The 15,147-nt window shown below is 35.1% G+C and overlaps 1 protein-coding gene across 4 annotated transcripts in view; it reads left to right on the top strand.

Moving 5' to 3' along the window:
- TANK (TRAF family member associated NFKB activator) overlaps window positions 1-15,147 on the top strand; it is a 112,019-nt gene that overhangs the window by 78,872 nt on the left and 18,000 nt on the right. For all 4 annotated transcript variants that reach the window (XM_010368006.2, XM_010368005.2, XM_010368003.2 and 1 more), the window contains exons 3-4: window positions 256-364; window positions 1,458-1,576. In XM_010368006.2, coding sequence (XP_010366308.1) covers window positions 256-364; window positions 1,458-1,576 — 228 coding nt within the window. The remainder of the gene's footprint in view (window positions 1-255; window positions 365-1,457; window positions 1,577-15,147) is intronic.

The following is a 15,147-nucleotide window of genomic DNA, read 5'->3' as shown; positions in this document are numbered from 1 at the left end:
GCCTCGGCCTCCCAAAGTGCTGGGACTACAGGCGTGAGCCACCGCGCCCAGTCAAATAAGATAATCTTTAAAACTTTTACGGTGCTTTAAGTGTCTTCAATCACTGATGTTTGTAACAACTTGTATCTCATAAATCACAATACCTGCAAAATGACAATGTGGGCAACTCGTATCTATTTATATTATTAATGGATGGTAAATAATGTGTTCATGTCTGTCAGTAAATATCACGCTAACTGGTTTTTATGTCAGCAGACTGAGAACTATGAGCAGAGAATACGTGAACAACAGGAACAGCTGTCCCTTCAACAAACTATTATTGACAAGCTAAAATCACAGTTACTTCTTGTGAATTCCACTCAAGGTATGTGCATGTTAATTTTTTATGTATTTCTAGAACCTCTTGGTGAAAAGAAAGGTGTAAGTTGAGTTCTTCTGTTGTATTCCTTCGTTGTTTCTCCATAGTTTTGATATTATAACTGTGGTACAGTTATATGTTACATTTATTTAAATGAACACTTGCAGGATATGGGAAAGTGGACTTTCACCTATACTATACTATACTATACTATACTATACTATACTATACTATACTATACTATACTATATGGTGGAACTCTAAGTTTATAAAACTTTCTGAAAAGCAATTTGCCAGTAAATAGCAGCAAAAGCTTTTGAAAACATCTATGCCTTTTGAACCAAAAACTCAAGTCCTAAGACTATATCATGAGAAAACATTTGTTCAGGTACTCAAAAATATATATGCAAGGATGTGTATTACAGTATAATTTCTAATCATGGAAAGCTAGAAACAAATATTCAGTAGTTACAGTGATCTATATGAATAGCTATGTGGCCAAGAAAAGTGATAATAGGTATTAACTTGTAAGAATATGTTGATGATATATAGCAAAATGAACAAAGCAGGATACGTAAATAAGTGTTATTTTCATTTATGCAGAAAAAGAGTGATTCTTGTGTGAATTTATATGTTTAGGAAAAGAAGTATTAACTGGAATAATTCACAGGTGATAAAAATTTGGGTAGCATTTACTTTTTACTCTTTTTGGCTGTCTGTATTTTCTAATTTTCCTATGATAAGCATGGAGTCATAATACAAATAATTATCTCAAATAAGAAATGCATACCTGAAAATCCGACTTATATAAAAGTTGAATTGTTGCTGACAGGGGCAAAGAGCATATTTCTAGTTTTCTAAATTCTGTATATTTTACATACTGCTGACTTTTGGAGAGCAGGGGTTTTGTATGTTTAGTGGGAAGGAAAAAATGTAAATGGACAACTTGTCAAAGTAACTGTTACCTAAAGAATTTTCTAAAACTCCTACCTTAAAATCTATTCTCTTTACGGTTTTGAGTTTGTATTATTTTTGCTTTTTCAGGTGGTACCAAAAATAAGGGTTTTCTGCTAATATCCAAGAGGTTTTTGTCTTGCAGATGGCAGTTATGGCTGTGTTCCTCTGCTTGAAGACAGTGAAACAAGGAAGAATAATTTGACTGTTGATCAGCCACATAATAAAGTGATTTCAGGAATAGCAAAGGAAAAACTACCAAAGGTAGACATTGCTTCTGCAGAAAGCAACATTCAAATGCTGATGCGTAACATAGCTTCCTCATTTTATTTTTCTGAAGTGATCTACCACGGGAATTCCAAACAGAAGTTCTATATATATAAATATGTGACTTAAATATTTCTGAATAGAAGAACTATTTTCAAGTAAAATAAAGGCTAAGGTTTTGTATTTCCTACTAACCTTTTTTCTACATCACAAGCATTTCAACAAAGAAAAGATTTAACAAAGAAATAGGACTGGACACAGTGACTCACTCCTGTAATTCAAACACTTTGGGAGGTGAAGGAGGGAGGTTCAGTTGGGCTCAACAGTTTGAGACCAGCTTGGGCCACATAGGGAGACCTCTATCTCTATAAAAAATTTAAAAATTAGCCACTCAGGATGGCACATGCCTGTAGTCCCAGCTACTGTAGGCCGAGGTGGGAGGATTGCTTGGGCCTGAGAGATCAAGGCTGCTACAGTGACCCATGATCATGACACTGCATTCCAGCTTGGGCAACAGAGTGAGACCCTGTCTCTAAATAATTAATTAAAAGCCACATCCACATACATATGTACATATATGTGGGTGGGTGTGTGTGTATATAAATAAATAAAAGATTAAAATCAGGTAAATAATAAGACAGATTAGAAAATAGCTTTCTAGCTTTTTCTTCAATTGTCTGTGCTTAGTTTAAAAAAAAACAAATCCACCCAACTAGCTTAAGCAAAACTTTATTGAAGTAATACAGAAAGAAATAATACATATCCGCAAGGAGACATATACAAGGACGTTCATGCCATGGGTTAGCAACAACCTAAATATCCACCCATAACAGAATAGTTGATCTTTAGAAACTCTTTAGAAAAATTAAAATATACTAAATATATATTAATTTGCCTAAATTTCAGTAGCAATGTTGAGTAAAGATGGAAATTACAAAATGATAAAATGGGAATACTTTATATAGTTTGTTGTTGTTGCTTTTATTTTGTTTTGTTTTTGTTTTTGTTTTTTTGAAGATGAAGTCTTGCTCTGTCACCCAGGCTGGAGTGCAGTGGCATGATCTCTGCTCACTGCAACCTCCGCCTCCCAGGTTCAAGCAATTCTACAGGCACATGCTGCCACGCCTGGCTAATTAGGATACTTTATGTAGTTTTTAAAACATAACGTTAATGTTTGTGGAAACGCAAATATGTAATAAAAGTATAAAAACCTGGACAGGAAGGGCACACATCTTCTTTAGAAAAACGATCACTTCCAGAATTGGGGAGAAAAGAGACTGATATCTGAGAAAGGAATAATGAGGGCTTCAGCAGTTATATCTGCAACTTTTTTTTTTTTTTTTTTTTTTTAATAGAAGAGAGCTAAGCAGGTATGCAAAATGTTAACACTTGTTAACTCGGTAGTATATATGTATATTATATTGTTCTCCATGTTTTCATAAGTCATTGAAATTTTGTAAGTTTGAAAAGGATATCTTTAATGAGATGAGTTGGCTTTTAGTGGGATGATACATATTTTGAATAAAATAAGAACTCTTAGCAAATAAGGTTTCTTAACATCAACAACAACAATTAAATCAAGAGTGCTGTATTTATTTCTTTCCTTCTAACTAAAGTAGGAGATTTTCACTTTGTCAGGGTTATTCAGTTACTGATTGCATAACTAAGACTATCTTATTATTTAACATCAAATCTGAGAAATCCAATTTCGAGAGCTTTTTTCTATAAATAAAAGTTTTACAATAAGAAGTTATTTTGGTACCCGTTATTACATATATTTTTATTTGAAACCATTCTTTGAGTCATTCAGTTTTCTTCACCCCCATTCGATTTTTCATGTATCTAAAAATGCTGATAAACACTGAAACCATGGCATTGAAATATACTAGGTTTATTTTGCAAAAGAGGAAATTGAGAAACAATGATTCTGACTTTTTGGAATACAATTTTGTTACTAGGCCTATTGTAGTACATTATAAAATTGTAGAATTACTATACTGACATAAATTTAGTGCTTAAATAAATAATATTTCTAATCTTCCTGTTTCAGTGTCTTCCAAATGCCATTACTTTACCACAAATTTAATAATAATTTATAGCATTCCTTTGAAAGTAATAGGACATCTCCAGTTTAAACTATGTAGAAGGTAGTTTTGAAAATAAAACTTTGGTTAGAACAAAAGGGATGACGTGAAAAGCTCTAAGATATAGTAATAGTTTTTTTTTTAATTTGGATAATTTGTTATTTATGAAAGTTTTAGAGTTTATTTTCAGTCAATAAGTATCAAAAGCAGACCTTCAACAGAAATCTCTTTAAAAATTATATTTGTTTAAATTCTGTAGGCTAATTGTTTTATCTGTGAAATATATATCTGGCTACCTGGGGTGAAATTAAGTTTAAGTAACAGAAATCATTTCAGAGATAGCCTGTGTGCAAAGAATTAATAATATTACATCAATTGTAACTATATTTTTGGGCAGATGGTAAGAGGAAAGGCTCCAAGTAAGGAATAAATCTAATTTCAGTGAGTTCTCTTAATTATCTTTACTAATAGGGGAAAGATTTATGTTATAGCCACATTTTTATACTTTGAATAGCTGATCAACTCAATTTTCCTTGTAACCATTTAATAAAAATTAAAATTAACTGTCTTGTATTTCAGCTTCCTCTTATTTTATATATCTCTAGCCAAAGTGCTAATGAGCACTAAACGTATAAGGGATTAAAGAAAAGAGAAAATATATTCTAAAAGAATGGATATATTAGATTTATTGAATATTTGAGAGTTGTCTGTATGCTTAGTGTAAAAAATTAGGCCTATGTTAGAAAAAATACTGGCCCATCAAGCAATGAAAATTAAAATATGTTCCACTGGCCTATGTGTTGGTCTATACTTAGTGAGTTATAATTCACCTTTAGCTAATACGGGTGAAACTTTTCCTAAAGAACTCTGAATATGTAGCTATATTCAAGCTTCTTCCACTATGGAAAAAATCCATGTTGGTTGGTTGCAGTTTTTTAAGAGTATGCACCCACGTGGATGAGAACTAGAAGGCATTATAGAGAAATGGTTAAGGTGATGGTGTGATTCTTTTTTATTCTGTTCTTAGTATACTTTAATATTATTGGTCTTCTGCAAAACTAATCTGTTTCTAGAAATCACATTCCCAGTCAGTTGGCCTAGCTTCTATAATGAATTAGTAAGTTAATAGAAACGCTTTGAACCAGTAACAGAAGGCAGCCACTATGAGCCACCCACAGTCCTTTCCTCCTTCTGTTTGGTCGGTGGTTTGAGAATTTGTTTTCTTTAGACTATTTGTTTTGTTTAGGACTTTGTTTTGTCAGGATGTTTGAGAAGGGAAAGGTGGACATTTTAGCAAATAGCCATTCTGGCTGCCTTGGAAAAAGAGACATGAAGTAGAGGAAAGAGGGATATTTGAAGGGGGAAGAGGCCCTTTTAGAAAATTTTACTGAAGAGACATGAAATTTATAGTTCAATCTCTATTCATGTTATTCCTACACAAAAAGCATGCAAAAATCCTTTGACTTCTAAAGGGACAGAAAGAGTTAAAGACAAAGCCTCTATCATTAGATGACCCTTAGTGCTCTGCTTGAGACAGTGGGGAAGGAAATACTCAGTTTAATGGAAAACCTTAGTTTTGTCTTTTGTACACCACAGTAATTTGCACAGTCTTTTGTATTCTCTCTCATATTATTCCAGACTTACCCCAAAACTTAGGGCTTAAAACAACAAATGTATCTGAGTTTCTGTGGGTCAGAAATTCTGGAGTGACTTACCTGGGTGACCCTGACTCAGGGTCTCTTATGTTGAAGTCAGGATGTGGACGAGGACTGCAGTCATCCGAAGGCTTAACTGGTTGGAGGATCCACTTCCAAGATGGGTCACTCACATGACTGTTGGCCAGAGACCTTTCCACATGAGCCTGTCTACCCAAACTGACAGCTAACTTCACTCGAAGTAAGGCATCTGAGAGAGAGAAATGTGCCCTCTGTGACTTAGTCTCAAAGTCATATTCCTTCACTTCCACTTAATTTTGTTCATTAGAAGCAAGTCACTAAGTAGTGGGGCAAGAAATTAAGTTGCACCCCTTGAAGGGATGAGTATCAAAGTTTCATAGATATATTTTAAAAGCAACACAGGTATTGTAGATTGTGGTGTACAGAAGAGGATGTGAAAGATCAAGAGACAAGGAGACTGATACTTAATTTAATTTACCTTACAACAAATATTGATGAAAGGTAAGGGAACTTAATATTCACTTAATAGTGAATTTAACTTCCTGAATCATGTGATTATTAATCTTAAAGGGAAAAAATATCATAGCCTATCATCTTAAGAACAATTTCAAAAATTCTAATATGAATATATTTTCCAGAGGATAATAATAGCAATGCTTAGAGAACTAAGAAATTGTTGCATATTACTGATTCTTTTTTATAATGTTAAAAACTGAAAATGCAGATAGGAAATCAGATAACAAAAATGCACACAATTATTCTTGACAAAGACTATTCATCTCTTGTTTACAGAACACTATTGTCAGACATAGTAACTTATGTCCATGTTAGCGGTTACTATTTAAATAACAAGTTTTGTATTTGTGTAACAAATATAAAGGTATTCTATAAAAATACAAAACTATAAATTATCAGTTTAATTCACTTTTTTAAAAACCAGGATTGTAATGTACTGTGTCACTTTTAAAATCTCAGAAATGAGATTTTTGTAATTTGCTTCTGCAAGATAGTTTGGTTGCCAAACTAAATACTATTTTGAGTGTCTAGGTTTTGACAGAAATTGTTTGCCCTCATCTTTCTATGCCACTTTTTGTTCCTGTGGAGAATTATACAAAATTCTCGGTGGTTTGATGCAAGAAAATATGTAGAAAGCAATAATATAGAAGACAAAAAATTTGATGATATTGGTAAATTACTTTTCATCATTTATCCAATAATTCTGAATTCATGATGTATACTTAAGACTGCCAACCACTGGAGAGCAAAGAGATGTTTTTCCCTGTCTTCCGGCTTAAAGTCTTGATTTAATAATTAACATTATTGAATGTTGGAAAGTTATTTCAGATTCTAGGATCCAAAATATGAAGTAAACATGGTATGAGTTCACTAATTAAATAGAGTTTATGTGTTCTCATGTCTATATATTTCTAATTTATTCTTTATACATGTCTTTATTTTTCATCTGACTTAAAAACTCAGGTATATGACGAGTGCAGTTGTTACTGAAAGATGTCAGTTAAACAGTTTGCAGATTTCAAATATAGCTATCATTGTGATTAGATCAGCAGATACGGTAGCTTTGAGGAACAAGAAAGATGTTTTAGGTTTAGAATAGTATAAACAGTGATATAGCTGTGGAGCTGGCAATTGCAAGCAGTAAGATGTGCTGTACTGGACAATTGCAAGTAAATATAGAAGCTCTGACATGTTTCAAGAAAGCTGTTGTCTAAAAAGTCATTTGTCAGTCACTTATACAAGAAGTAGTTATTGAACTCCTATTTGCCAAGCCTTGCTGGTTATTAACGGAAATACAAAAAACAAAACACAAAACAGCAATAGTATTGTAAGTTATAGATAACATCTATCCCCTTTAAGGAGCTATAGTCTGGTTGAGGAAATGATGATTTGGAGACCTACAGCAATTAGCAAGCATTATAAAATAATGTAAAGTCCTAATTATATAACAAAATGAAACCCAGTCTCTACTAAAACTACAAAAATTAGCCGGGTGTGGTGGCAGGCACCTGTAATTCCAGCCACTTGGGAGGCCAAAGCAGGAGAATTGCTTGAACCCGGGAGGCGGAGGTTACAGTGAGCTGAGATCGCGCACTCCAGCCTAGGTGACAAGCGAAACTCTGTCTGAAAAAAAAAAAAAAAAAAAAAAGAAATTCTAACTGTAATTTTATGGCACTGATAAAACATATAGGGCCTTAATTTAATTTAAAAATTAAAATTCTCAGCTTAAGGGCTTGATCAAGGGCCCACAATTTAGGTTCCAGTACAGAAAAGAAGACAAGTTCTTACTTGGCCTTTATCTTGGTTATGTGTGCATAGATAAGTAAAGTTAAATTTTCTACAAGATTTTGATGGAAAAAGGATAATTTTTAGACAAGAGCCAGAATTATTCTAGGTCACTTGGGAGAACATTATGTAAACTGAAAGTGAAAGCTAAAACTGAAGGTTTTGAATGAGCCATTTACCATAACCATTTTTAGGTGACATAATCGTGGCTACAGAGGAGAAAGTGCTTGCTACCTTTTTCTTAGTTTATTCTATAGACAGTCCTTCAGTGAGTGGCATTTACGCATGGTTTGCTCCTTCAATTATGCATAGCAATTTTGGCAGGCAGTACATGAACTTGAACTCTGTTCTGCTTTCTGATCTTCTGTAGCTAATAAAATCCTAATCTCACAGGTCTAGGTCTTAGATGGCATCCCCATCCTTATACTGTTTATATCTTATATACACTGGACTTCAAGGGCAGTGCCCACTTAGGGATCATCTGAGTTTTGGGCCCCTATAGCTTCTCTCAACACTCCAGACACTTTCTGTTGCAACTCTCTTAAACCACATTTGTTTGTTAAGTTGCTATATATTGTCCAAGTAAGTAAAAGCTTTAAAATGGTTTATAGGTAAATGATAAACATGTTTTTCATCATTTGAACAAAAGCTAAAAATTAGGCCGTTAGTCAACATATTTAACTACTAAGTGATTTCTGTGGAAAAGTCACATCTCATTTACATCATCTAAACACATAGCACCTCTTCTAAGAGAGGAACTTGAAATAAATTTAACTGCATTTGTTTGTTACTCAACTTTTTAAAAATTTGCCCCTGAATTCCTTTAATGTTTAATCTTTTCTTTCCATCTTTTATCATACAGAAATGGTGATTATGCACACTGTACAATGGCACAGGCCAATCTAGGCTGGGGCTTAGAGAATTGGAGAAAAACGTGTTTGTGTGTAGTACTTCAGGTAATCCTTACCTTGTAATCCAGAGCAAATGTACTGCTTCTCCTGGTTTTCTTTCTAGAAACTGCATTATATATACCCTATTTTTATATCTAATGCTTCTATATTACTCCTCTTTGGAGACCAGCCTTTTTTATAGACTTCTTGGTAGAATATCAATTAGAAAGGAAAACAACTATCCTCAACCAATTTATTCATTAAAGTTCAGTTTTCTCCGAAGTGTCATACTACACAAACTGTTTTTTTTTTTTTTGAGACAGGGTCTCACTCTGTCACCGAGACCGGAGTGCAGTGGTGCCATCTTGACTCACTGCAACCTCCGCCTCCTAGGCTCAAGCGAATCGCCTGCCTCAGCCTCCCGAATAGCTGGGATTACAAGCATGCACCACCACACCTGGCTAATTTTTGTATTTTTAGTAGAGACGGGGTTTCACTATGTTGGCCAGGCTAGTCCCGAGCTCCTGATCTCAAATGATCCACCCACCTCGGACTCCTATAGTGATGGGATTATAGGTGTGTGCCACTGTGGCTGGCCAATACACAAACTCTTAAGAAAAAAATATTGATATCCAAAATGTTTTAATAATTACATTGAAATTTTCTATTGCAGAAACTTTGTTTCCAAATCTAAATGATTAATTCTTCCTAACTCTTTCCTGCTCTGGGTTTGTGTTTTTGAATTCAGTACATCATCTTACAGTTTTTGCTTTTGTTAAAATACTGGAAATAATTTTGAGGAAGAAAAGAAAATGAGAAGTGATATGTCAACCTTCTAAATTCTCTTTCCTAACTTAGAAGCAAATTTGAATGTCTCTAGTATGGTTTTTCTCTCCTTATTTCCCCTTCTCATCCTTTTTTTCACACTTCCCTTTATTTAAAACTCATCTTCAAATCACACACAATAGAGTCAACAGAGTCTATCCAGCCCTAATTTCTCTTGGCCAAGACATGAAAGGCTGTTCTCTCAACCTCGATAGGTAAGGAATAGCCCCCTGTCCACCTCCATCGTAGTCTGTGTTGCTATAAAGGAATACCTGAGGCTGGGTGATTTATAAAGAAAAAAGGTTTATTTGGCTCATGATTCTGATATCTGTAAAAGTTCAAGATTGGACATCTGCATCTGGCAGGGGCCACAGGCTGCTTCCACTCATGGCAGAAGGCAAAGAGGAGCCAGCATTGCAGAGATCCCATGGTGAGAAAGGAAGCAAGAGAGAGAGGGGAGGTGACAGATTCTTTTTAACAACCAGTTTTCTCAGGAGCTAAAAGAGTAAGAACTCACTCACCTGCTATCCTTACCCCCACAGCCCCCAGGATTTCTCTATTCATGAGGGATCTGCCCCCATGACCCAGACCCCTCTCATTAGGCCACCTCCAACATTGGGGATCAAATTTCAAAATCAGATTTGGAGGCAACAAATATCCAAACTATAGCACCCACAAACCATCTAGTTTATCTTATTATAACCCGTCATCCTGAAAGTTGTCAAAATCTGACTGGGCGCAGTGGCTTACGCCTGTAATCCCAACACTTTGGAAGGCCAAGGTGGGTGGATCACTTGAGGTCAGGAGTTTGAGACCAGCCTGGCCAATGTAATGAAACCCTGTCTCTACTAAGAATAGAAAAATTAGCCAGGCATGATGGTGGGTGCCTGTAATCCCAGCTACTCTGGAGGCTGAGGCAGTTGAATCGCTTGAACCCAGGAGGTGGAGGTTGCATGAGCCAAGATCACAGCCTGGGCAAGAGTGAGACTCTGTCTCAAAAAAAAAAAAAAAAAAAATTCTCTAAATCTGTTTTGAAGGTATTTTTTTTTCTGTGTTATGAAGCGCTTCTACATTCAATCTGCTGTGATTTTTATTTTTTTTTTGGTTGAATTATATGATGAAAATTTAGCCTCAAAATAGATATTGTAGTTGAAAAGGGGAAGAGTATTTTAATAGCCTTTTTAGCAATTGTGGATAGTCTTTGATACTGCACTAAAATTTGGTAGTATCTTAAAATGTTAGCTGCAATATGGAATCTGAAATCATATCAGTGAACTTTACATTAAAAGCTGTTGGTCTATCTTGTACTTTGAATATGTCTTTTACTAATGTGTGATTGTTACATCATGAATCATTTGGAAAATATTGGTTCACTAAGTTGTGTAGATCTTGCAAATGTTGACCTATTATATAATATTTTTAAATCACATTTAACATCATCACTGATCACATCAGAAAAATCTTTTAAGTATTGGGCATCTGTCAAGCTTACTATGACAGGTACAGGTTTTCCAAAATTTTAATTTTCACTTGGAAGCTCAAATTTTATCATTGGCAACAAATCTTGTCAGTTGCTTTCCTTAACATGACAGGCTAACTTCATTTGGTTTTGAGAAAATGTCTGAATAACCATAGCTTGTGTGTCAGTCATTCTTTCAAGCAAAATGGCATTCCATTAGAAAAGTAACTGGTTTACTTGGAACTCAAATAGTTGCACAAGTACTTTTACCCAAGACAATAATTGTACTTCAGTATGCAGCAGAAGTCCTTGTGTGTATACTTCCCATTTTGTCACACAAAATATTAAAAATATGTTGAGATCAAGTTTCAGTAAAATTAATCATTTTACTGCCTTATTAAGGACATTCTTAGTTGAAACTGCCTTTTTTTTTTTTTTTGCTGTTTTTTTCCTGAGTGTGTGACATTGAAGAATACAGTGACAACAGTTTGATATGGCCTTAGTCATACTCGGGCACCAGCAGTTTTACTCACCATTGTTTTTGCATAATCAACCTAAATGCCAACACAGTAAAAAATGCAAATATTAATAATATCTTAATTGTGACAATTGTGATTTCAATTATGTCGTTATGTCAGGGTCTGGGATTTCATTTTATTCTACTTACAAGCTAATAAGTTAGCCAGTTACTGTTTCATGGGTACTGGAGAAAAACAGAAAAGTGAATCAGAGAAAAAGGACTTTATTATTTACAGTAAAACGAGTAGCCAAGAACATCTTATTTTCATTAGTCCCACCTAGGAGGTAACACAGATAGACACAGATGATGCTTATACATGCAATGGTTACATTGAAGGAGAGGCATATTGAGCTTGGGGAACCCACCATTTTATAGCAGGTGGTAAGCATGCCTGCTCTTTGTCCAAGAGGGAGATATTACCTAGTCTTTCAAATTTGCTCTCTGCAAACACAAGCCTGAGAAAAGCCCCAGGTAAAGAACAGTGAGATTCTTGTATTCCTGACATGAACAGCAAAAATGTGCCCGAATGCTCAGGGGCCATGGCAGATTACATCTTCCAACATTGTATCCCTTGAAAGGTACTTGGGACCCTTAAGGATCCTGGACCATATTTTGGGAACCACTGGTTTAACCATATTATAATATCCTGTTAGAAAAAAAATCATATTGCCTTTTTCTCAGTAAGTTACTTTTCATCCTACTGAAAAATGTCATGTTCTAAGAATACTCCAGCATCTCCTCAGGAATGTTTACTTGTACATGGAGGTCCTAGTGCTTCCTCATCAGTTCTTTTCACATACATTGGATAATCAATTGTTTTACATCTTCATACTTTAAATCATGATGCTTGTGAATTAATCTATATTAAATCTAGAGCAGACTCTGAATTTTGACTCTTAAGTTGTTAAAAGATAGTTTGATAGTAGATATCTGCATTTTCTAGTATGTTCCATAAAACCCTAGGACTATGAAGTGCTGCATACTAGGTACTCTGGTAATTTTTAAAGGCGCAAGACTGTATCTAGGATATGAAATCAATACTAAGAAAACCACTTAGCTTTGTTTAAGTACAGGATCTTCAGCTAACTCTCTTCCCGGTATTGTGTTTTAACATCCTCTCACTGGATTCGTAGTTCCTTCCAAGATACTGCTAGATTTTGAGGGTAGAGGAGGGAAAGAGTCATCTAATTTTTCATTTGCACCTATACACTCCGAGCTTCTCTGTTGCTTGGTTAAGCAGTGTCTTGCTATGTTATGAAAGCTGATTTATTCCCTGAAAGATTTTTTTTCTTTGCCAGTTAGTCATCTTTCTATATACTTATGCTCTAAGCTATATATCTTAGAATCCTAATAAAACTGTTGTATAGCAGTTTCCACACATTCTGCATTGTCATTAACCTGTGGTTTTTGTCTCCCTCCCTGATAAGTCCCTTTTGGAAACGAATAATTTTAAGATGAGCATCTTTTGTTGTCTCCTTCCTATTATGTTTGTCAATAGTAGTGTGATTTTTGCATTTAAGCTTAGTTTCCTCTAAGTAATTCCATATTTGATGGATTTACTCATTGTTATTTCTACTCCTAATTTCTCTTGACTATTTAACATTAAAGACAGCATGTTTCCCTCTACATTTTATCTTAATAATACTATAGGGAGCCACTGACTTGTCTGTATTCTCTAGAAGTTACATCTGGACCATATGTCTGCTAAATGGCCAAATGGCCACAGTGAATCTCCTTGTTTTCCTTCTTGCTTCTGCTCATTGAACATTCTTTCTCTTGCCTTCTCTTTTTTATCTATTCTGCAGCCTGAGACTCCTCACTTCTGTCCTCAGCTCTTGCTTCTCATCTTATCCTGAGCCGTGAGCATAAAGTGATAACTTTTTGATAAAGCTGAATCTAAAATTCTTCTTCCTACTCTTTTTCTTTTTGATAAATGTTAATTCCCCTTTGACGTGAAGAAGATACTAGGTCTTGGTAGTTTGTTTATTTTTTGCTAAATTCTTTCTTGGCCAAAAAAAAAAAAAAAAAAGGTGGTGAGGCCCCCAGTTTTGAATTTTACTACTCAGGAAAGACCTAACCTCAGTTTCTTTAGAGTTTCTCCTGCCCTAAGATTTTTTTGATGCTAACAGAAAAGAAGAAAAGTTCTTATTTGCCTTTTTCTTGGTTATGCGTACATAGATACGTAAAGTTAAATTTTCTACAATATGTTGATGGAAAAAGGATAATCTCTAGACAAGAGCCAAAATTATTCTAGGTCACTTGGGAGAACATTATGTAAACTGAAAGCTAAAACAGTTTTGAATGAGCCATTTCATTTACCATAACCATTTTTAGGTGACATAATCATGACTTCAGAGGAGAAAGTGCTTCCTATCTTTTTCTTAGCTTATAGACAGAGTGCTGCTGTAAATATTTTGTATACAGGTTTCTGTGTGAACATAAATTTTGAAGTGCCCAGGAGTGCATTCATTGGGTCCTATAGTACTTACATGTTTGGAGTTTTTGTTTGTTTTAAGAAATGGACAAAATGTTTTCTAGAGTGGTGAAGGGTATTGGTAGTTTTGTTTTTACAGGCAGTGAACTTGATTAGCTCAGGGTAACTTGTCACTCCTATGGAGAGAGGCAGCTCCAATCTCAGTTCAATCCTTAGAGCTTTAGCTACAAAGCTTTTAGTCTCGCCCAACTTTGGGACTGCCAGAGACTTGAGCTGAATTGAAACTCAGAATTTAAGGTTCTCAAATTCTCTAGGGCTCCTTTCCCTCACTCTCCGGTGACCATGGTTATGATCTCATTCTCCTTCTTGGTTCTTCCAGCCAGAATGTTAGTGGGCTTTTTTGTTGGAATTTCAGCTACTACTGTGCCTCTGCTGCAGTGTGGCCATCATCAGGACAAAACCATAGAAAACTGGGAATGCACTCTAAGCCAATTTACTTACTACACATTTTTGACTCTCCTCCAATATATGCAAAGTTCGGTCTTCAATGTTTTCAAGTAGTTGGGGTGTGTGTGTGTGTGTGTGTGTGTGTGTGTGTGTGTGTGGCCCAAAGTTTATAACTGTTATTTGCAGAAGAATGGTTTGTTAGGTGCTCACTCCTACACTATGGAATCTTAACTCCTAAAGTCTAGTTTTTTGGTTTTTTCTAGCTGAGTATGGTCAGGATATGGTCCAAAATCACCCAACATATAAAGAACCCAGAAAATGTGACCCAGTTATAAGAGAACAGACACCAACCCTAAGATGATTCAGACACTGAAATTACCAGACAAGGACTTTATCAGCTACTATAACTATACCCAGTCTTTTATTAAAAGATAGCTGGGGAGGCAGGAAGGGAGTTAAGCTTTCCAGAGAGGATAGAATTACCGGTAGGGTACTCTACCCATTGTCATGCTTTGTCAAATGCTTAACTTCTATGCCAAGTTTGAGAAATACTATGAAATTTTGTCAAAGAAAGTACTGCCAAATTTGCCTATGTTAACAAGTGACTCGTTTGGCAAAACTTGAGTAAATCTATCTTAAGTTATTTTTGGATGTACATTTCTATTTGTACGATACATCCTTGAGAACACAGCAAAAAAAAAGGCTATACCAAAGGTTTCCCCTCCCATCCTGGGCAATATTTAAGCATCAAAACGTGGCCTGTAACTGCTTCTCAGTGATAAATATGTATTTTTATTGTATGACAGGAAGATTTTAGAATCTTAAAATTAGTTTGCCTTGGTGCAATATGTAAATGTAACCATTCTTTATCTCCAGCCCTATGCTGGATAACTGTACCACTTAGCTTCTCCAGCAGCCAAGCATTATGGCTA

Source organism: Rhinopithecus roxellana, chromosome 14 (genome assembly GCF_007565055.1).
Source record: "Rhinopithecus roxellana isolate Shanxi Qingling chromosome 14, ASM756505v1, whole genome shotgun sequence".
Taxonomy (NCBI): domain Eukaryota; kingdom Metazoa; phylum Chordata; class Mammalia; order Primates; family Cercopithecidae; genus Rhinopithecus; species Rhinopithecus roxellana.
Note: the sequence above shows the minus strand (reverse complement) of the source record. Positions and strands in the feature narration are given on the sequence as shown.